Raw genomic sequence first — 23,546 nt, forward strand, 5'->3', positions numbered from 1 at the left:
TATAAATAAACAATACGGATATACTATTGTGTGTATTTTCTGTTGTTGAGCTAGTTTTTGGACAGTTCGTATTTTTGATAAATATGTACTGTGACGATGCAGGCACCAGTTGGTCTTGATAAACAGTACCTTAGACCTGCTGTCCGTATTTACCACAAGACCTCTGGCTGCTGTAGCACATGTGCTCAACAGTACCTTAGACCTGCTGTCTGCAGTTACCACAAGACCTCTGGCTGCTGCAGCACATGTGCTGTGTGCATTCAAAAACTTCTTATTTTATGAATGAAATGTTTGTTATAATGTTTGTCATAGTGGTATTTTTTGGTGTGTCCCATTCATTAATTAAACCCATTCATTTTCTAGCATACACTATAGTTCCCACAAAACGTTCTCCTAATCGTTGTGTATTTGGCCGACACTGTAAGAAACTGAGTGAGAACGATGCTTGATTTGGTATAACAGCCTGACACGTTTCATGTAAAACCTCATAGTCCTGATTGAGAGGCGTTTCATGTAAAACCCTCTGGCTCATAGTCCTGATTGAGAGGCGTTTCATGTAAATCCCTCTGGTTCATAGCCCTGAATGAGAGGCGTTTCATGTAAAACCCTCTGGTTCATAGCCCTGACATCTACCTGCTTTGCATACCACATGTGAGGCCACCCTGACGCTGTATGGTGACATATTTACATGAAGCTTTTCCACTCAAACTGCCAACTGTACCATGGGCTCACTAACCTTTTTCACAGAAATGGTAATGTCACATTTTCCAGCCAAGGCTAATATTGCCATGCTTTGCGCAAGTGCACAGAAATGAGCTACGAGCAATCGAGACCTAGTGTAACAATAAATACTATTTAACATAAGAAATACAAAAAAAAGTGCAGGAATGTAACTGCTGTAAGTTAAGTACTAGTCCAAGTGCAAGTTAGGAAGGGAGGTGCTCTCTGAAGAGTTGGGTCTTCAAGAGCTTCTTAAAGGTAGAGAGGTACGCCCCTGCTCTGGTAGTGCCCTATATGACCCGATCTTTATCTTCATGTACATGATGGGGTGAACCACAGCCATGTAGCAGTCCACACAAACACAGGTCATAAACAGTGGCTGCCCACCCACATTAAACCAATAGAAAACTAAATGTATTTGCATCACCAAGTTGCTCTGCTAGATGAGGTAATTCAGCGTGTCTGTAATGATAAAGACGTTGAAGATCAGGTGCATGGCGGTGAGGTTGAGCATGTAGACGTCCTTGGACAAGTCGCTGCGCTGCCTCTAAAATGAGCACCCACAGAAGCCAAAGGCTAGCGGGCACACCTGCTAATGCGTCACCCACAGAAGCCAAAGGCTAGCGAGCACACCTGCTAATGCGTCACCCACAGAAGCCAATGGCTAGCGGGCACACCTGCTAATGCGTCACCCACAGAAGCCAATGGCTAGAGGGCACACCTGCTAATGCGTCACCCACAGAAGCCAATGGCTAGCGGGCACACCTGCTAATGCGTTACCCACAGAAGCCAAAGGCTAGCGGGCACACCTGCTAATGCGTCAGCCACAGAAGCCAAAGGCTAGCGGGCACACCTGCTAATGCGTCAGCCACAGAAGCCAAAGGCTAGAGGGCACACCTGCTAATGCGTCACCCACAGAAGCCAAAGGCTAGCAGGCACACCTGCTAATGCGTCAGCCACAGAAGCCAAAGGCTAGCGGATACACCTGCTAATGCAGAGGGCAAAGGGTAGCGGATACACCTGCTAATGCGGAGGGTAAAGGGTAGCGGATACACCTGCTAATGCGGAGGGTAAAAGGCTAGCGGGTACACCTGCTAATGCGGAGGACACACAGAGCAGATGGATCCCCCCTTAGGTTCCTTCCTGATTAACAGGGAGTTTTTCCTTGCCCCTGTTGCCATTGTGCTTGCACTAAGGAAGTCCAGGCTCTGGGCTCTGTAAAGCGCCTTGAGACAATTTCATTGTTCTGGCGCTATATAAATAAAATTGAATTGAATTGAATTGAATTTATGCGGCGGGCACACAGAGTGGAGGACCTATAGGCATGGCATTGCAGAAGGGTTCATTTGAGGGCAAAGCCTCTGTTGTTGTCATGACAACACCTCTAGATATAATACAAGTTCAAATGCAGTACTACTGAAAATGGAGCGTGCAGTCAAAATGTCAGCAAACATCAGTGTCAGTCCATCACTGGACCTAGATATCTCCATTAGGGGGTTGTCCCAAAACATCCATTGTAAAACTCAAAGGTAGTCTTCTTGAGATATAATGTATAGATATATACATTGACTCCCTGTAGCTGCTCGAATAAAATTAGAATCTCTCACTCTAGCCTATAGGACAGGAACTGGATCGGCAAACAAAACCCAGACTTGTGAAGATGTACTATTGCAGTTACCTTATGTGGTGTACGACCCTCTTGGCTATGGCCCAACAATGAGCTTTGAGTTGATATACTGTATGCACACAGACAGCGTCTAGATTTGAATTTAGGGTGTGTTTTGCTTTGGTTTGTTAGACACACATAAGCCAGGAGAAGTTGTCTGCATCATTTGAATAAATTACATCCTAGACATTTAAATTACTGAATGTTGTGTTTTTCAAAGTACTAAAAAGCTGATGTCCTCAATGCAACAGTGTCTAAGAGTGACAAACTCCCTCCCAAAGATTGAGGGGATCTGGGTGAGGCTATGCTAAAGCTAAATGCCTAGATGGAAAACCTTACATAAGCATGTCCACATTTATCTTCATCAGTGGCTTCACATTGGGTCTGAAAAGCTTGTCGAGGCCAAAAAGGCATGAAATGCATCTTGCATGCAAAACTCCCTTTTCACTTTCACAGATGTTTTTTTGTTCATACTTGTTTCGGTTTATAATTATACATAATTGGGTTATGTATGTATGTAAGGGGTATTACACTTACCTGATTTAGCAGGAAGTGTTTGAAGAGGGCAAAGCCCATTCTATGATAGCATATTGATATTGATTGATTGATAATGATAGCATATGGATATTGATTGATTGATAATGATAGCACATTGATATTGATTGATTGATAATGATATGGATATTGATTGATTGATAATGGTAACATATTGATATTGATTTATTGATAAAGATAGCATATTGATATTGATTGTGATAGCATATGGATATTGATTGATTGATAATGATAGCATATTGATATTGATTATGATAGCATATGATAGCAAACGTGAGGGTGTATTGTGTGTTCAGGACAGGACCGGACTGCGTATGACAGACGTGAGTGTGTATTGGGCAGGGCAGGTTAGAAAACAAAACATTGCACAAAACACACCTGGGTATTCAAATCCCATCCATAGCTATACCTCATCTCTGTGGCTGTTTCCTTTGCCACAAGCCCGGCTGAAGATCTGTGAGACATCCCAGTATCTCATTAGGACTCGGAGAGGACGCCAGATCAGGTAAAAGATAAATCTTTTTCAAATATGATAAATGCAGTATGTATTAACAATGCATCAAACTCAGATATAGCCATATAGTCCCGTATACTAGCTTGTTATTCTATTAAAACTGCATAGTCATTTTGGTTTTCTTTTGGTAAATGAGCGCAGGTTTCAACATGGTTATACGCAACACCAGCTTGTTCTATTAAAACTGCATAGTGATTTTGGTTTTCTTTTGGTAAATGTGTGCAGGTTTCAACATGGTTATACGCAACACCAGCTCTGAGAACCAAACTGAAGGCTTTGACCCCTACTGCATCCAGCTGCTTGAGGGTCCTCTGGTTTGGGGCGTGTTCAGTATCCCGTGTGCATGCGTGGGTGTGCCTGCCAGCATGTGGCTCCTGTGGGTGCTGGTTCAGAAGAGGCGCAGGGGCTTATCCAACGACGTCTACATGTTCAACCTCACCGTCATGGACCAAGGTTATTATAGTTTTGCGTTTTTCACTAGTTTTTATTTTTATTTCGTTTTGACTTTTTGTTTTCAATTTCAGTTTAGTTTTAATTAGTTTTTAAAGCGGGTTTGCTAGTTTAGTTTAGTTTTCTATTTTTGAAAATGCTTAGTTTGAGTTTAGTTTTTATTAGTTTCAGTATTAGTTTTAGTCTTTACCGCGGAATGCAAGAAACCCAAGAGGGGGGGGGGGCAGTCAAAACAAAATGCTCAAAATGAATAGAAGATACAAGCTATAATAAATAATATGTAATAAAAACAGAATTTGCGCATGTCCTGTTCAAACAGACAGGAGACAGCGAGACGGTGAGGCAGCGACGAGCTGTGCCTCATCTCAAATTGCGCAATCCCTCACAAACTAGGTTGAGCGCATGCGTAGAACCTATTTAGTTTTGCTGATCTGACGTAAAGCCGCAGTGAAAAAGCACGGAGAGGAGGCAAATAGTACCTCTGCTTCAATAAAGGGAGCATGCGAGAGCCCACCGGTCGGGTTTATTCTTGTTCTGCCGTTACTCTTCTTATATTTGACATTGACTACGAAAATGGAAGATTCGCTAAAACATTTCTCATAACTGGACTTTCAATCAAAACGTGAATTGATCAATAATGGGAGACCAATGCCGTAGCTAAAATGAATGCTTGAAACGACGGGACAGAAGATAACTCGATCGACTTCTTACATCCAAAGCCAAAATGTTTTGAAAATATTTTGAACCTCAAGAATAGATTTGGTTTTGGACGTACAGCGGAGACTAAATATTAGCAGGGGGGTATCTCACCCCTCATTCGCTAACATTACATTGATATCAGAGAAAGCCCTTGCTCCGTTAATTTCCCGTTCTCTTAGGATTGTTTAATGTCTATGTAAAGCCATTTAACATCAAAACAAGTGGTTTGTGATCACTTTGGTGAGCTGATTTTGAGAAATTAAACTTAAATTGCAGCTAAAGTTGTACATAATCACACATATTAACACGAGTTCATCACAAGCTAGCAGCTGCCAACTGTATGTAGCCACCTTACCTATGCTAGAATGCTGATATGAAAAACAACCAGTAGTCAATGTGCAAGCTGCCAATTGAATGGTGATTTAAGCTACTGTATTGGGTTTATATATTTGTAAATCTGACTCTGAAAGAGTCAGTGCCTCACCAGCCACGAACCTCACCGCACGTTACTGTTCCAGGTAATCCCAAATAGGACTCTGTCGCTTTCTCCCGACTTTTGCCGCCATAATACCAGGTGAGGGGCGTGTAGTAAAAGTGGTACGGCGGAAGATAGACTCTATGTATGAAATCAATTGACATCTATGAAATACATTGACAAAGACGAAAACTAAGGACATTTTCTCTATAATTCTATTTTATTTTAGTTAGTTTTGTAAAGACACAATACAGTTTCAGTTAGTTATCGTTTTTTTATAAAGCCTCGTTTTTATTTTTATTTCAGTTAACGAAAAGAAAAATCACACCTCGTTTTCGTTTTTTCGTTAGTTTTCGTTAACTATAATAACCTTGTCATGGACTTCGTCTTCAATCTCTCCATACTTCCATGCACCATCAATTTTTTCTTCCTTCGCAATGATCCTTTTTTTATGATCATACAAGTCTTGTACTGTTTCAGCATTAGTGGAAGACCTCTGTTCATGGCCTGTATTTGTGTGGACTGCTACACGGCTGTGGTTCACCCCATCTCATACATGAAAATGAAACAATCTAAACATAGGATGGTAGCAATCGCTTTGGCCTGGAGTCTGACTTTGGTCTATGGCATGGTGTTTGTCCTTGACATCCAGCTGTACACCACAGCCTTCACAGTGATCCCGTACATCTTGTCCCTTCCGACCATCACCTTCTGTGATTTTTCCATCCTCCGTGCTCTGAGAAAGCCGAGTCCATCTGGAAGGAGTGACGTCCACCCACAGAAACAAAAAGCTCTGCAGACCATCATTAACAGCTTCACCATGGCCATAGTGGCCTACCTTCCGCCACTGGTTGTGTTTAGCTTCTCACCTCTGTTTCCCTTGTCTGCAGCAGAGATGTTCTGTAGTGTCGGTCTTCCTATTCTAATCGCTCCATTGCTTGGGAGTGCCATCATGCCTGTACTCTACTTACACAACCTGGGGTGTCTGAAGGGCTTGGGAAGGTGTGGGTGTGCCTAAATGGTTTCAGTAAACAAAGCCTGCACCACTGATGAAATGCTTGATAATGTGTTAATAGTGACTTAAAGCCTGCACCACTGATGAAATGCGTGATAATGTGTTGATATTGATCTAGGATCTCAGAATGAAGAGTTAGAATAGTAGCAGCTGTTTTTATTTTATTTGGAATTTCCATTCTTGGTCCTTGTCTTGCATGTAAGAGGATACTATATATAAATGTGTATTTTAATTAATATTACAGAATGCAGTAATTTGTGCATATTGAACATAATATAAATAAACAATACGGATATACTATTGTGTGTATTTTCTGTTGGTGAGCTAGTTTTTGGACAGTTAGTATTTTTGATGAATATGTACTGTGACAATGCAGGCACCAGTTGGTAGCGCTAAACAGTACCTTAGACCTGCTGTCCGTATTTACCACAAGACCTCTGGCTGCTGTAACACATGTTCTGTGTGCATTCAAAAACTTCTTATTTTATGAATGAAATGTTTGTTATAATGTTGGTCTATAGTAGGTATTTTTTTTGGGTGGTGTCCATTCATTAATTAAGCCCATTCATTTTCTAGCATACACTATGGTTCCCACAAAACGTTCTCCTAATCGTTGTGTATTTGGCCGACACTGTAAGAAACTAAATCTGAACACGTGTTTTAAAGTCACACCGATGAATATTCATGCACTTCACACATGAAATGGTCCGAGTGAGAACGATGCTTGATTTGGTATAACAGGCCTGACAGCTGTTTCAGTGATAAAACCTCATAGTCGCTGATTGAGAGCACGTGTCATTGTAAAACCCTCTGGCTCATAGTCCTGAATGAGAGGCGTTTCATGTAAAACCCTCTGGCTCATAGTCCTGAATGAGAGGCGTTTAATGTAAATCCCTCTGGTTCATAGCCCTGACATCTACCTGCTTTGCATACCACATGTGAGGCCACCCTGACGCTGTATGGTGACATATTTACATGAAGCTTTTCCACTCAAACTGCCAACTGTACCATGGGCTCACTAACCTTTTTCACAGAAATGGTAATGTCACATTTTCCAGCCAAGGCTAATATTGCCATGCTTTGCGCAAGTGCACAGAAATGAGCTACGAGCAATCGAGACCTAGTGTAACAATAAATACTATTTAACATAAGAAATACAAAAAAAGTGCAGGAATGTAACTGCTGTAAGTTAAGTACTAGTCCAAGTGCAAGTTAGGAAGGGAGGTGCTCTCTGAAGAGTTGGGTCTTCAAGAGCTTCTTAAAGGTAGAGAGGTACGCCCCTGCTCTGGTAGTGCCCTATATGACCTGATCTTTATCTTCATGTACATGATGGGGTGAACCACAGCCATGTAGCAGTCCACACAAACACAGGTCATAAACAGTGGCTGCCCACCCACATTAAACCAATAGAAAACTAAATGTATTTGCATCACCAAGTTGCTCTGCTAGATGAGGTAATTCAGCGTGTCTGTAATGATAAAGACGTTGAAGATCAGGTGCATGGCGGTGAGGTTGAGCATGTAGACGTCGTTGGACAAGTCGCTGCGCTGCCTCTGAATGAGCACCCACAGAAGCCAAAGGCTAGCGGGCACACCTGCTAATGCGTCACCCACAGAAGCCAAAGGCTAGAGGGCACACCTGCTAATGCGTCACCCACAGAAGCCAAAGGCTAGAGGGCACACCTGCTAATGCGTCACCCACAGAAGCCAAAGGCTAGAGGGCACACCTGCTAATAAGTCACCCACAGAAGCCAAAGGCTAGAGGGCACACCTGCTAATGCGTCACCACAGAAGCCAAAGGCTAGAGGGCACACCTGCTAATGCGTCACCCACAGAAGCCAAAGGCTAGCGGGCACACCTGCTAATGCGTCACCCACAGAAGCCAAAGGCTAGCGGGCACACCTGCTAATGCGTCACCCACAGAAGCCAATGGCTAGAGGGCACACCTGCTAATGCGTCACCCACAGAAGCCAAAGGCTAGCGGGCACACCTGCTAATGCGTCAGCCACAGAAGCCAAAGGCTAGCGGGCACACCTGCTAATGCGTCACCCACAGAAGCCAAAGGCTAGAGGGCACACCTGCTAATGCGTCACCCACAGAAGCCAATGGCTAGAGAGCACACCTGCTAATGCGTCATCCACAGAAGCCAAAGGCTAGAGGGCACACCTGCTAATGCGTCACCCACAGAAGCCAAAGGCTAGAGGGCACACCTGCTAATGCGTCACCACAGAAGCCAAAGGCTAGAGGGCACACCTGCTAATATGTCAGCCACAGAAGCCAAAGGCTAGCGGGCACACCTGCTAATGCGTCACCCACAGAAGCCAAAGGCTAGCGGGCACACCTGCTAATGCGTCACCCACAGAAGCCAAAGGCTAGAGGGCACACCTGCTAATGCGTCACCCACAGAAGCCAATGGCTAGCGGGCACACCTGCTAATGCGTCACCCACAGAAGCCAATGGCTAGAGGGCACACCTGCTAATGCGTCACCCACAGAAGCCAATGGCTAGAGGGCACACCTGCTAATGCGTCACCCACAGAAGCCAAAGGCTAGAGGGCACACCTGCTAATGCGTCACCCACAGAAGCCAAAGGCTAGAGGGCACACCTGCTAATGCGTCACCCACAGAAGCCAAAGGCTAGAGGGCACACCTGCTAATGCGTCACCCACAGAAGCCAAAGGCTAGAGGGCACACCTGCTAATGCGTCACCCACAGAAGCCAATGGCTAGAGGGCACACCTGCTAATGCGTCACCCACAGAAGCCAATGGCTAGAGGGCACACCTGCTAATGCGTCACCCACAGAAGCCAAAGGCTAGCGGATACACCTGTTAATGCGGAGGGCAATGGGTAGCGGGCACACCTGCTAATGCGGAGGGTAAAGGGTAGCGGATACACCTGCTAATGCGGAGGACACACAGAGCAGATGGGTCCCCCCTTAGGTGCTGTGGTTCTGCTTAAGGTTCCTTTCTGATTAACAGGGAGTTTTTCCTTGCCCCTGTTGCCATTGTGCTTGCTCTAAGGGGGTCCAGGCTCTGGGCTCTGTAAAGCGCCTTGAGACAATTTCATTGTTCTGGCGCTATATAAATAAAATTGAATTGAATTGAATTGAATTAATGCGGTGGGCACACAGAGTGGAGGACCTATAGGCATGGCTTTGCAGAAGGGTTCATTTGAGGGCAAAGCCTCTGTTGTTGTCATGACAACACCTCTAGATATAATACAAGTTCAAATGCAGTACTACTGAAAATGGAGCATGCAGTCAAAATGTCAGCAAACATCAGTGTCAGTCCATCACTGGACCTAGATATCTCCATTAGGGGGTTGTCCCAATACATCCATTGTAAAACTCAAAGGTAGTCTTCTTGAGATATAATGTATAGATATATACATTGACTCCCTGTAGCTGCTCGAATAAAATTAGAATCTCTCACTCTAGCCTATAGGACAGGAACTGGATCGGCAAACAAAACCCAGACTTGTGAAGATGTACTATTGCAGTTACCTTATGTGGTATACGACCCTCTTGGCTATGGCCCAACAATGAGCTTTGAGTTGATATACTGTATGCACACAGACAGCGTCTAGATTTGAATTTAGGGTGTGTTTTGCTTTGGTTTGTTAGACACACATAAGCCAGGAGAAGTTGTCTGCATCATTTGAATAAATTACATCCTAGACATTTAAATTACTGAATGTTGTGTTTTTCAAGTACTAAAAGCTGATGTCCTCAATGCAACAGTGTCTAAGAGTGACAAACTCCCTCCCAAAGATTGAGGGGATCTGGGTGAGGCTATGCTAAAGCTAAATGCCTAGATGGAAAACCTTACATAAGCATGTCCACATTTATCTTCATCAGTGGCTTCACATTGGGTCTGAAAAGCTTGTCGAGGCCAAAAAGGCATGAAATGCATCTTGCATGCAAAACTCCCTTTTCACTTTCACAGATGTTTTTTTGTTCATACTTGTTTCGGTTTATAATTATACATAATTGGGTTATGTATGTATGTAAGGGGTATTACACTTACCTGATTTAGCAGGAAGTGTTTGAAGAGGGCAAAGCCCATTCTATGATAGCATATTGATATTGATTGATTGATAATGATAGCATATGGATATTGATTGATTGATAATGATAGCACATTGATATTGATTGATTGATAATGGTAACATATTGATATTGATTTATTGATAAAGATAGCATATTGATATTGATTGTGATAGCATATGGATATTGATTGATTGATAATGATAGCATATTGATATTGATTATGATAGCATATGATAGCAAACGTGAGGGTGTATTGTGTGTTCAGGACAGGACCGGACTGCGTATGACAGACGTGAGTGTGTATTGGGCAGGGCAGGTTAGAAAAAAAAACATTGCACAAAACACACCTGGGTATTCAAATCCCATCCATAGCTATACCTCATCTCTGTGTTCAAATCACATCCATAGCTATACCTCATCTCTGTGGCTGTTTCCTTTGCCACAAGCCCGGCTGAAGATCTGTGAGGCATCCCAGTATCTCATTAGGACTCGGAGAGGACGCCAGATCAGGTAAAAGATAAATCTTTTTCAAATATGATAAATGCAGTATGTATTAACAATGCATCAAACTCAGATATAGCCATATAGTCCCGTATACTAGCTTGTTATTCTATTAAAACTGCATAGTCATTTGGTTTTCTTTTGGTAAATGAGTGCAGGTTTCAACATGGTTATACGCAACACCAGCTTGTTCTATTAAAACTGCATAGTGATTTTGGTTTTCTTTTGGTAAATGTGTGCAGGTTTCAACATGGTTATACGCAACACCAGCTCTGAGAACCAAACCGAAGGCTTTGACCCCTACTGCATCCAGCTGCTTGAGGGTCCTCTGGTTTGGGGCGTGTTCAGTATCCCGTGTGCATGCGTGGGTGTGCCTGCCAGCATGTGGCTCCTGTGGGTGCTGGTTCAGAAGAGGCGCAGGGGCTTATCCAACGACGTCTACATGCTCAACCTCACCGTCATGGACTTCGTCTTCAATCTCTCCATACTTCCATGCACCATCAATTTTTCTTCCTTCGCAATGATCCTTTTTTTATGATCACACAAGTCTTCTACTGTTTCAGCATTAGTGGAAGACCTCTGTTCATGGCCTGTATTTGTGTGGACTGCTACACGGCTGTGGTTCACCCCATCTCATACATGAAAATGAAACAATCTAAACATAGGATGGTAGCAATCGCTTTGGCCTGGAGTCTGACTTTGGTCTATGGGATGATGTTTGTCCTTGGCGTCCAGCTGTTCACCACAGCCTTCACAGTGATCCCGTACGTCTTGTCCCTTCCGACCATCACCTTCTGTGATTTTTCCATCCTCCGTGCTCTGAGAAAGCCGAGTCCGTCTGGAAGGAACGACGTCCACCCACAGAAACAGAGAGCTCTGCAGACCATCACCAACAGCTTCATCATGACCGTGGTGACCTACCTCCCTCCACTGGTGGTGTACGGCATGTCTGATGGAATTCCTTTAAGCGCACAGGAAAAACTGTGCATGCTTTCTCTTCCTACTATAACATTTTCCATGTTTGGGAGCACCCTCATGCCATTGCTCTACTTGGGAAATCTGGGGGAGCTTTAAGAACTTGGGAAGATTTCAGTGTCTTAAATGTAACTAAATCCCAAAGAGCTTTAAGAACTTGGGAAGATTTCAGTGTCTTAACTGTAACTAAATCCCAAAGAGCTTTAGGAACTTGGGAAGATTTCAGTGTCTTAAATGTAACTAAATCCCAAAGAGCTTTAAGAACTTGGGAAGATTTCAGTGTCTTAACTGTAACTAAATCCCAAAGAGCTTTAGGAACTTGGGAAGATTTCAGTGTCTTAACTGTAACTAAATCCCAAAGAGCTTTAGGAACTTGGGAAGATTTCAGTGTCTTAAATGTAACTAAATCCCAAAGAGCTTTAAGAACTTGGGAAGATTTCAGTGTCTTAACTGTAACTAAATCCCAAAGAGCTTTAGGAACTTGGGAAGATTTCAGTGTCTTAACTGTAACTAAATCCCAAAGAGCTTTAAGAACTTGGGAAGATTTCACTGTCTTAACTGTAACTAAATCCCAAAGAGCTTTAAGAACTTGGAAGATTTCAGTGTCTTAAATGTAACTAAATCCAAAAGCTCGTACTCTATTTGCTGCATGTTGGAATTGAATGATTGAAGGATTAGTGTGTGGAATTGAATGATTAAAGGATTAGCGTGTGAAAGTGATGAAATGAAACTTGTATATGGTTGTTTATGTGCAGGGCTGCTGCTGGCCATTTGGGTGCCCCCACCCCCCCACCCCCCAAAAAAAATAATTATTAAAATATAATATCTCTTATAAATTGTTACGGATTTTTTTTTTATTCCAGCGGTTGTTATAAAGAAGACGCAAAGATACAGTAACAAATCTTTTGAAAATAGGGATTTCATCCCAACTCACATGCTGGTGTGATCAGTGTTCTGAAAGAGTTAGAGAGGAGAGAGGCACAATGCTATGCAGGAAACAGTGATCTTTATACGGTGCTAGCAGCTGCCAACTGTATGCACCTTACCTATGTGTGTGTAAAGAATGCTGATATGAAAAACAACCAGTAGTCAATGTGAAAGCTGCCAATTGAATGGTGATCTTAGATACCTTATTGGGGTTTATGTATTTGTAAATTTGACTCTGAAAGAGTCAGTGCCTCACCAGCCACGAACCTCACCGCACGTCACTGGCACAATGCTATGCAGGAAACATTAGCATTAGCATTAGCACAATGCTATACAGGAAACAGTGATCTTTATACGGTGAGTTTAGCATTAGCACAATGCTATGCAGGAAACAGTGATCTCTTTTAGCATTAGCACAATGCGATGCAGGAAACAGTGATCTCTTTTAGCATTAGCACAATGCTATGCAGGAAACAGTGAGTTTAGCATTAGCACAATGCTAACAGTGATCTTTATACGGTGAGTTTAGCATTAGCACAATGCTATGCAGGATACAGTGACTTTAGCATTATTAGCATTAGCACAATGCTATGCAGGAAACAGTGAGTTTAGCATTAGCACAATGCTATGCAGGAAACAGTGATCTTGTTACAGTGAGCTTAGTATTAGCACAATGCTATGCAGGAAACAGTGATCTTGTTACAGTGAGCTTAGCATTAGCACAATGCTATGCAGGAAACAGTGATCTTTATACGCTGAGTTTAGCATTAGCACAGACACAGACCTGTCACCTGATCAGTAGAAACAATAAACCACAGCTTCAAAAACATGCCTTCTCTAGAGTAGAAAGAGGACAACAAAGAGAGGATCCCCTTAGTGATTCACACAGCAGTTTAACTTATAATTGCCTGTTTGTAAAATTCAAGATACATACATTTCCCAAAACAGTAAATATATATGTTTTATTTTTAAACACAAAATAAATAAATATTATATGAATAAAAATGTATTGCAAACATTTTTATCAAAACACTAAGCTTTTAACTTTAGCATATTTTGGTTGTCTGCTCTGTCGATGACACATAGCAGGTGGCTGCGCTGTTTGCCCAGGTAAAAGTAAAGTGTATTTGAATGTATTAAAAATGTACTTCAGCAAATATATTTCCATTTTTTTAGTTGTATATAGGAAAAGATGTTAAATTCCTTGTTCTATTGGTTTGGAAATTCCTACAGTGGCCAATCCTCCTACTGTCACGTGCCATGATGTCATAGCCAGCAACCTAACCAATAGCTCAACTGTATATACACTAATCAATCGTGTGCACAGCTGTGTGTATGTTGTTATTAGTTTTTATGTATTCAATTACCTGAGAGATATTATATTACAGGTGGCACAGGTTGTGAGACATACAGAATGGCATGAACAGAAATATACATATATCACAGAGGTCATATAACTTAAGGCCAATTGTACTCTATTTGTCATGCTGATCCCTACCATGTTATAGTTATGGTTGAAGTATTTAGCAGATGCTTTTTTCCAAATGTTTTGGTGGTTTCGGTATTGGTGAGAACAAATCACCTTTCTATGCTAAGAGAGGTTTTGATTTGTGTTTTAATTTGCTGTCCAGTAACACACCTGGCTATTCAAATCACTGTGAAGGGGCATACGTAGCTAGCATGTTCCATTGGTCATATACACCACCCAGTGTTCCTCTCAGAAAGAACCAGTGAAAGCACATCATTCAGCTGGAAAACCTTAACCCATACCATGAGTGTAAATTATTTCATGTGTGTTTGTGTGTGTGTGTGTGTGTTTGTGTGTGTTTGTGTGTGTGTGTGTGTGTGTGTGTGTGTGTGTGTTTGAGTTTGTGTGTGTGTGTGTGTGTGTGTATGTGTGTGTTTGTGTGTTTTGTTTGTTTGTTGTGTTTGTGTTTGTGTGTGTTTGTGTGTGTGTGTGTGTTTGAGTTTGTGTTTGTGGTGTGTTTGTGTGTGTGTGTTTGAGTTTTTTGTGTTTGTGTGTTTGTGTGTGTTAGTGTTTGTTTGGCTTTGCTGCCATTCATTTTGTCCCGGACGCGTAATAGAGGCACAGAGGTAGAACCGTGCCATCCAAAACCACAGTAGGGGAGAAATTGACAAAGGTGTAATGATATTTAAAATATGTAAATACATAAATAAATAAATAAACAAACATTGCTGTGTCTGTGTGCGAGTACCTTTTGTTGTATTAATAATAATAATAGTGGATTTTATTTGTATAGCACACTTTAAAACACAAAGAAGTCTCAAGGTACTTTACATGGTTTAAACAATCACAACAATAATACAAAAGTAATAGAAGTGCTAAAGTCAGACAGAAAATAGGATAATATAAAATTACAATAAATAATACATTAATTTAAAATATTAAAAAGATCATAATGAGATCGAAGAATATGTATTAAAAACAGAGCAATTTAGGACAGAACTATTTAAACAACGCAATCCAAAAACAACTTGCTTCTGACTTGCCGCCATTTAGCTGTAGGGAGTTGTTGCTCATCCAGTGCTGGATGCCATCCAGGCATTTGGTAGTCCGGGATAGTGGCAGGTGTTTGTCAGGTGAAGTTCGGAGGTAGATTTGCGTATCATCCGCATAAAAGTGGAATTGGATGTTATGGCTCTGTAGTATTTTTCCCAGGGGCAGCATGTAAATTAAGAAGAGCAGGGGCCCAGGACTGACCCCTGGGGGACACCGGAGGTAACGCATCTAATGCTGGAGGTGAGATTTCCAAGGGAAACATATTCCTGCCGTCCTGTGAGGTAGGAATAAAAGGCAGTGCCTGTAATTCCAACCTCCTCCAATACAGGATGCTATGGTCCACTGTGTCAAAAGTAGCACTGTATACCCATGGGAGCCAGGCAAGTCATGAAGAACATAGAGGTTTTTTCACTCTTCACAGCCTTCACTTTGTTAATTGTTATTAAATCTTCATTTATGTTTTTATACGACATCATTTTATTTGTAGTTTTAATTCTTAATTGTATCACTAATGGTTCCAACACATTGCTTTTCTGTGTCAAAATATAGCATATCTATCTGTTATATTTATATTATTTATGATATTGTTATTTATGCATGCATTTCTTTCAAAGTTTGTTTGTGTGCAAATGGCATTTTGGTGTCTTGAGACATGAGAATTTTTGTCTTCAATTGACTTTCTTTGTTCTCCCTTTGTTTTTTGTCGTGCCTTCAGATTAGTGCCTCATCTAAGATAGACGATAGACTTTGCATTGCGAGATATCCTTCCTGTTTCCTGTTTTCTGTTTAGGTTTTAAATGCTGCCTCATATGGCTTGTTTGCATAGGACAACCTTGGCGATGTACAGCCCAATAATCCTCAGTAGCTTTTCTCCCCCATATTGTTGTGGATTGGTGGAGCCCAAACTGTTTAGAGATGGTTTTCTAAGAGAGACATAGTTGGAAACATTTCTATGTATCGCTCTTTGCATTGCAAGATATCCTTCCTGTTTCCTGTTTTTGTTTTGAAAGATGCTTTGTATGGCATGTTTGCATAAGACAACCTTGGTGTTGTAAAGCCCATATTTCCTCAGTAGCTTTTTCCCCCCCCCATATTGTTGAGCGCATGGTTATCAAATTGTATCAAAAGCTTTGTTTGGCACCCCTATCCCATTCCAAGTCACACCAAAGGAGACACAAGGTTACGAAAGCATTGGTGTTTTTTATTCATAGTTGTTTTTTTAAGTTACAGTGGTGAACAGCAGAAGGACACAGACATGGGATGGGGAGGGATGAAGGGGACATGGGGAAGAGAAAAAGATGCAAAACAAAGAAACAAGTCTTGGTTTCATCTCTTTCTCGTTCTGACCACGTCCCAATCATTGACTCTCTCGTAGGAAGAAAAAAAAAAGATCTTCCTAAAATCTTTGTCCTTTTTTTTGTCTTTGTCACTTTCTCCCCTTTTCCCCAATTCAATCCCAATCCCTCTGTCTCCAGGGACAAGAATGAGAGCAATTGAAAGAGAGGGGTGGGCTTTCTATTTTAGAAAAAAGGACCCCTCTCTGTTAACGAGCTCTCCTTCACAAGCTTAAATAAAGGGAAGTGCTGCTCCACATATGCAGCACTCCTGACCCAGCAGTCCCTAGACAGGGTCGACCTCCTACTTGTTTCAAATAAGTGGAAGAGCATGCGCCATAGCTCCCAAGAAATATTGGCTTCTCTTTTGCTTGGCTACTGATCTGAGGGCAGCTTATGCAAAGATGGCGTCGATATGGTACATGCACTGTTGGACAGGATTGATAGGGACAGAGAGAAGAGAGAGATGAGAAAGGGGAGAGTAATAAAAGGCAGAAAGAGGTTAGAGAGTGAGTGAGAGAGAGAGAGGGGTCGCTTTCTTGTTTCAAGGTTATTTTATTGAAAATAATCCCATATCCATCAATGGTGCTCACGCAGTCACAGCCTCAGAGCCGAAAAAGCTCTCAGTCGAAGATCTCCGCCCAGGAGACAAGTCTTGATCTCAGCTCAGGAGACAAGTCTTGATCTCAGCTCAGGAGACAAGTCTTTGTTTTCATGAGCAGGAGGGAGAGAGAAGCCGAGCCAGAGGAACGAGAGCGTGCCAAGGAAGAAAAGAGAGCAGGGGTGGGAAAGAAGGAAAGAAAGAGAGAGAGAGAGGGGGGGGGAGGATGAGAAGGGAGGTAGTGAGAGAGGTAGAGAGATGGTGATGAGGAGTGCTTTACTCTTCTTCCTTCTCTTCTCCGTGTGTGATGACGTAGCAGATGTTCTTGTAGTCTACGTTGCCAGCCACATCTGGGGGGAAGGCAGCCCACAGGTTGGTCATCTGAGGAAGAGGAAGAGGAAGAGGAAGGTCAGTCACCGCCTCAGATACACCATAATACGTCTGACTGGAATATTCATTAGTGATGCATCGATCTGTATAATGCTTCACAGAATATATAGATATATATATATATATGTTAAATATGTATTCATTCGGCTGGTTTCAGTGCGTTGTCAAAACACACTTATTGATCTACTTAAATTAGCAAAACCTTGTAGGTTGTAGATATGTATTGTTAATCTATATGATATTTCAAGGCTGATATTTCACAAACACAAGGCTGAAAACCCACCTCCTCGGGGGTGAACCTGTCGCACTGGGTGGTCAGGAGCTCTTCAATGCTAAAGGGAAAAGAGAGATGAGATTTTAGCCAAATGCACTCACATTTTTTCACCTACAAATCACAAAATTGATATCCATACTGCGTAGCTTATGAATTGCAAAACATAGGGTGGGGATATGGACAAACTCACATGTATTTACAATATATATGTGTGTGAGTGTGGGTGTGGGTGTGGGTGCGGGTGTGTGTATGTGTGTGTGTGTGGGTGTGTGTATGTGTGTGTGTGTTTGTGTGGGTGTGGGTGTGTGTGTGTGGGGGGGGGGGGGGGTTGTGTGGGTGTGGGTGTGTGTGTAGAATGTTGAGGAAGGCTGAAGACACTCACAATTCCTTCTTGATGGCACCAGTGGCCTCGGGGTCCAAGACCTTGAAAGCGCTCACAATGACGTCCTCGGGGTCAGCACCTACAGAGCAGAGAGAGAGAAGGAGAGGGAGGAAAGAGAGAGAGAGAGAGAGAGAAACAGTGAGCGAAAGAGAGGAGAGAGAGAGAGAGAGAGAAAGAGAGAAACAGTGAGAGAAAGAGAGGAGAGAGAGAGAGAAAAAAACAATTAATCAACCATAAATAAAACTAAATAAAAATGTATTTGACAAAATGCATGTTTTGATTTTCATAAGTGAGAGGAGCAGATGGTTTGTACGTACCCTTCAGCTTCTCACCGAACATGGTAAGGAAGACGGTGAAGTTGATGGGGCCGGGGGCCTCCTTCACCATTGCTTCCAGCTCCTCATTCTTCACGTTGAGCTGTCCCATGGTGGCCAGCACGTCCCTAAGGTCATCCTTGCTGATGATGCCATCCCTGTTCTGGTCAATGATTGTGAAAGCCTGAGGATAGGAGAAGAAGAAGAAGAAGAAGAAGAAGAAGAAGAAGAAGAAGAAGAAGAAGAAGAGGAAGAAGGAATAAGAAGAAGAAGAAGAAGAAGAAGAAGGAATAAGAGGAAGAAGAAGAGGAAGAAGGAATAAGAAGAAGAAGAAGAAGAAGGAATAAGAGGAAGAAGAAGAGGAAGAAGGAATAAGAAGAAGAAGGAGAAGAAGAAGAAAAGGAAAAAGAAGAAGAAGAAATCCCAATAGGAGGAGTAGCAAAAAGAAAAAGAGGAGAAATAGGAGGATGAATGAAAGGGTGAAAAAGAAGAAAAAGAAAGACAGAAGTCATGGTTAATGTCAAACATAATCAACGTAATCAACTGACCTCATCACTGTTGGTGCAACTGTAGTGAATGCCATTGTGAGTATTATCTATCTGTGAATGCTGTTGATCTGTATGTTAATCCTCTGGACCTAAACACTCTTATCAGCCTTCACTCGGATGTATCCCTGGGGAAGGTGAGGTATTTAAATGAGAGCCGACGGTGAGAGGACAAGATAATCATTAGCGCGTGTGCAGTCATTAAGCTACAGCAGTGGGAGAGCGTGCGGGAGTTAATCTGTCAACGTGTGGCCGCTTCTCCACTCCTCACCGCTTCTCCAAACGTCTCTGTCAGCCGAAGGGGCTCAGAAGACCTGCTGTAACCTGACCTTTGGCAGCTGCTGCCTACTTGTCTTGGTAGGGTGTTAAAATGGTCACGGTATGTAAGACAAGACCTTGGGGACTTTTAAGGAGAAGGGATCGATTACGATGGCCTTTCCCCCCTGGTGCCCCCCCCCTCTGGTGCCCCACCCCATCATGAACCCCATGTTAAGGATATATACAGTAAGTGTCCATGTTTAGGGATGTTAAAGAAGCTATACCACCTTCCTTGTACCCCCCTAACTCCCCCCCTTGTCTCGGACTGCCCTCTCTCAAACCCCTTAATGCATAACCGAATGGCAGAAAGCATTTGGAAAGAGGATTTCAACAAAGAAAATTACAAATGGCCGGTTTCACAATTCTAGGAAAGCTTTAGATGTCAACATTCCACATAAAAGACAACAAAGAGCTGGAGCTTCCCGGGGTAGAATGTCTTAGAATAGAATAGAACTACAGCCTACATTCCTTCATTTTACATTGAAAGGAGAGAGAGCCTTCCTCTGCTTGACAGAAATAGAGCAGTCCCCTCCTAAACATTTTTTCCCAGTGTGCCACTTGTTGCGACACCAGCAGTATGTGGCGGCATCCCGCACCAGCTGTTGGGTATCACATTCCAAGAGGGTCACAAGGAAATGGAATAAAGGAGAACGTAAAGGTTCTCCTGTTCAGCCAATCGGGAGCAAGGAGCAACTGCTGACAACAGCAAGTTTCAGAGGAGCAATATGGTTCTGAATCTCCTTCTCTCCTCTACTACTCACGGCCTAATGCACTGGTGGTAGGGGGTTGAGGATGTTGGTGTCATTAAAAAAAATCTTTCTTGTGTAACCATTCAAATAGTTTATTTATATCAATGACCCCAGACCGCTAGTATGTCTGAAGGGCAGCGTAAATTATGGCAGAAAAAACATCACGAGGTGTTCTTGGCCTAGGCCCCCTAAGTCAGTGACTTCAAAATAACTTTGCCTCCCCCCAATGCTGTGGTCATGCATGTCAAGCGGATGTAAGTTGTGCCTGTTGTGCCCGTTGTGTGGTGTGTGTGTGTGTGTGTGGAGAGGCCCTCACCTCCTTGTACTCCTGGATCTGGCTCTGCTCAAACATGGAGAACACGTTGGAGGTGCCGCCCTCGGCCTGCTGCTGCCTCCTCTTAGCCTTCTTGGGTGCCTGCGGGGCAACAGAACACAAACAGGGGTGAGATGAGGGGCAAGAATAAGCACACAGGAAAACACACAGAGGTCTTGTCATGAACGAAGCAAAACTGTATAGCCTAATAATTAGTTTGTAAGGAAGGACTCAGGTGTGTGTTATAACATATAAAACACAGGAGAGTATTCATATATAGGCTCCCACAGCGCTATTAAGGTCTGTAGGACAGTAACAGCATATATTGCTAGATAGATATAGATATATTGGTAGATACATTTTTACAATAGTAAACAACAATGATTTTCGCTTCTTTCTAATGTACTAGCTATTGTGTCATTCATTTACAAATGACATAAACATAACATAGCAAACAAAATAAACAAGTGTTTACAAGGTAAACTAACTGCTTACTCCTCCCTACAGCATAAACCAGTGGATTAAGGTTTCTACTACAGTAGAAGGAAATGCCTACTGCAACAGTAGTAGATAGTAAGTGGTGGTAATACTTCTATCTTAACTATCACTGTCCACTCGCAGTGCTAAAACACATCCCTAGTGGTTTGGCTAGAGCCTGTGGAAGTGATATCTAGGGATGAATGATATCTGAGCCTGTTTGAGCCATAATAATCTTCTCTCTCTCTCTCTCTCGAGGATTCGTCTGAAGTTAAGCTCTCAAGTCCACTGTCAAGAGGCGTTAGCCTGGCCAGCTAAAGCTGTGGCCCTCAAGAGGCATTAGCCTGGCCAGCTAAAGCTGTGGCCCCTTAGGCGTTAGCCTGGCCAGCTTAAAGCTGTGGCCCTCAGGATTTCAGACTGCTAGGGGCCCATTAGGGCTCCTTGAGCACTGCAGCTTAGTCTAGATACTCTCAGCTGATAGACCATCCAACAGCTCCTGTCCAGCTTCCTCAAGGACATAGTAGAGGTCTCCCCATACAATCTCTGCTCTCTCTCTCTCTCTCTCTCTCTCTCTCTTTTTTTGCCGGTTTTCTCTTTCTTTTTTTTCTTTTTCTTTTCCTTTTTCTCTCCGTCTTTCCAGCGCCAGTCTCTGTCTGCTCTGCTGTAAGTCCCCCTCGGTTGCGAAAAAACAAAAAGCGAAAAAGGATTTGAAGACACACTCACCATCTCTCAAGGATATGTGGAGTTTGGGGTTGGTCAAGAGAAGGGAAGCCTACACCAAGCTGTGTGACTGACATGCTGGATGGTGTCCCAAAGGCTCTTATATACTACCCCGGGGACGACTAACTATAGCCCCAGCATCAGATTTGGCAGGGAAACGGAACGTAAGGAAGGGGAGGAGTAAGGATTGACTTGGGGCGGGGTGGGGAGATGGGGGGGGGGGGGGGGGGGGGGGGGGGGGGGGTTAGGGGGTTGTGGGATGGGGGTGTATCGTCTTTCGTCCCATTCAAAAATAGCCCCGGTGTGCTTTGGAATGAGCTGAATTCAATCCTGTCACTCAGGCATAAGTTTGGAGTTTTACTCTTGGACGAATATGGACGGGCCGCCGATAACGCAGCCCAGTTTTCAGATGAAGGGCCGAACAACCTCGACTGTTCTCCCCCGCTCTCTTCGTCTCTATCTCCACTCCCTGGCTTTGTTGACCCTCTGTTCTCTTCTGTCTGATGCACAGATGCTCGTTTGAACCAGCCATCTCTGTTTTTATTTGTTCCTCACTTGTTCAGATCAGCCGTAAGGCAAAAGGGCCGCTTTGCACCGCAGGATATGGGTACAACAGGACAAGGTGCCAAGGACAAGGTGCCAATCATAACAGCCATGTCAGTGTATGCTTATCTGTTCATCAGCAACACCATATTACACACTCACCAAGACCATATAATACACACACACACACACACACACACACATACTGACATGGTAGCTTAGTAACTTTTTTTTTGTGAGGGAGCTATGTGGTTTAAATTAAGCGTGTCATGCAGTGTAAACAGTAGAACCTGGGGGGATCAGCGTGTGTGTGTGTGTGTGTGTGTGTGTGTGTGTGTGTGTGTGTGTGTGTGTGTGTGAATGTGTTGGGGGCACATAGCCATGGTCTTACGCACACACACTCTGAGGAGGGATATCTGTGTGTGTGTGTGTGAGAGTGTGTGTGTGTGTGTGTGTGTGTGTCTGTGTGTGTGTCTGTGTGTGTGAGTGTGTGGAGGGCACATTGCCATGGTCCTACGCACACACCCTCTGAGGAGGGCTATCTGTCCAGATCACCTAAACAAGGTACTGAAATTTTAAGTGTGTTTGTTGGAGGGACTTCTGATGGCTTCTTGGACACATGGAGACACGAGCCCAGAGACCCAGAGACAGGGCACTCCGGCGCAGCTAACAGCTGAGGCAAACACCCTCAATCAACAAATTACCACCAGATTTAAATAGACTTCCCAAAGACGACAGCAAACCACCACCACTCACCTCAGTACTGAACGCTCAAGCTACAAATCCACCTCTACAAAAACACAGTTCAAGTTTTTCATGGAATGGGAAATGAATTATTTGTATTAATTATGGGGATATCACTATTTATCTCATTGAGCTTGGTAATAGGTAATAGGTAATTACTCTGATATTGAAATGTTTCAGAAGGGGAAAATGGAGACACTTGAAGAAGACTTGACTAAATGTAGAACTTTTCCGCCTTGGAGTCACCCAATTTAGGCACCTTATAGCGGGACACCCAGTATAGAGACAGACATAGAGAACGCCAACGCACCCTCCCTCCCACCACCATATATGCACTCAATAGGCAGCCATTCATCATAGGCACTACATGGCATGTATGTGCTGAGATGGAGCAGGGGGGCCCGTGAGAATCGATACCCTCGCCGCCATTTTGGGCCTGCTCATCTTCCTCTCCTTCTGTGACCTTCCGTGGGCCTAGTGTCTGTCTCTCTACGTACACCACACACACACACACACACACACACACACACACTACACATACACACACACACCTTCCAGGGCCTAGTGTCTGTCTCTCTGTCTCACACACACTTCATTTCCACACTTAAGCTTCACTTATGCTTCACACATACACACACACACACACACACAACACACACACACACACACACACACACACACACACACACATCAATATTCTGTTCTGATAGCTGTGGACTTTTGGAATCTGGAATCCCTCCAGTGTGTTCTGTGGGTGTGTGATGAGAAAACAAAGGC

At 43.2% G+C, this 23,546-nt stretch overlaps 1 protein-coding gene across 1 annotated transcript; it reads right to left on the reverse strand.

The window, feature by feature from the left end:
* Positions 1–16,245: 16,245 nt before the first annotated feature.
* mylpfb (myosin light chain, phosphorylatable, fast skeletal muscle b) lies at positions 16,246–21,586 on the reverse strand. Its single transcript, XM_012820516.2, has 6 exons — positions 21,486–21,586; positions 20,289–20,387; positions 18,364–18,544; positions 18,047–18,125; positions 17,674–17,722; positions 16,246–17,381 (listed from the first exon to the last, which is right to left on the reverse strand). The coding sequence occupies exons 1-6, from the start codon at positions 21,486–21,488 to the stop codon at positions 17,277–17,279; spliced, it is 516 nt and encodes a 171-aa protein (XP_012675970.1). The 5' UTR covers positions 21,489–21,586; the 3' UTR covers positions 16,246–17,276.
* Between the last annotated feature and the right edge of the window lie 1,960 nt (positions 21,587–23,546).

This window comes from Clupea harengus, chromosome 23 (assembly GCF_900700415.2).
Source record: "Clupea harengus chromosome 23, Ch_v2.0.2, whole genome shotgun sequence".
Taxonomy (NCBI): domain Eukaryota; kingdom Metazoa; phylum Chordata; class Actinopteri; order Clupeiformes; family Clupeidae; genus Clupea; species Clupea harengus.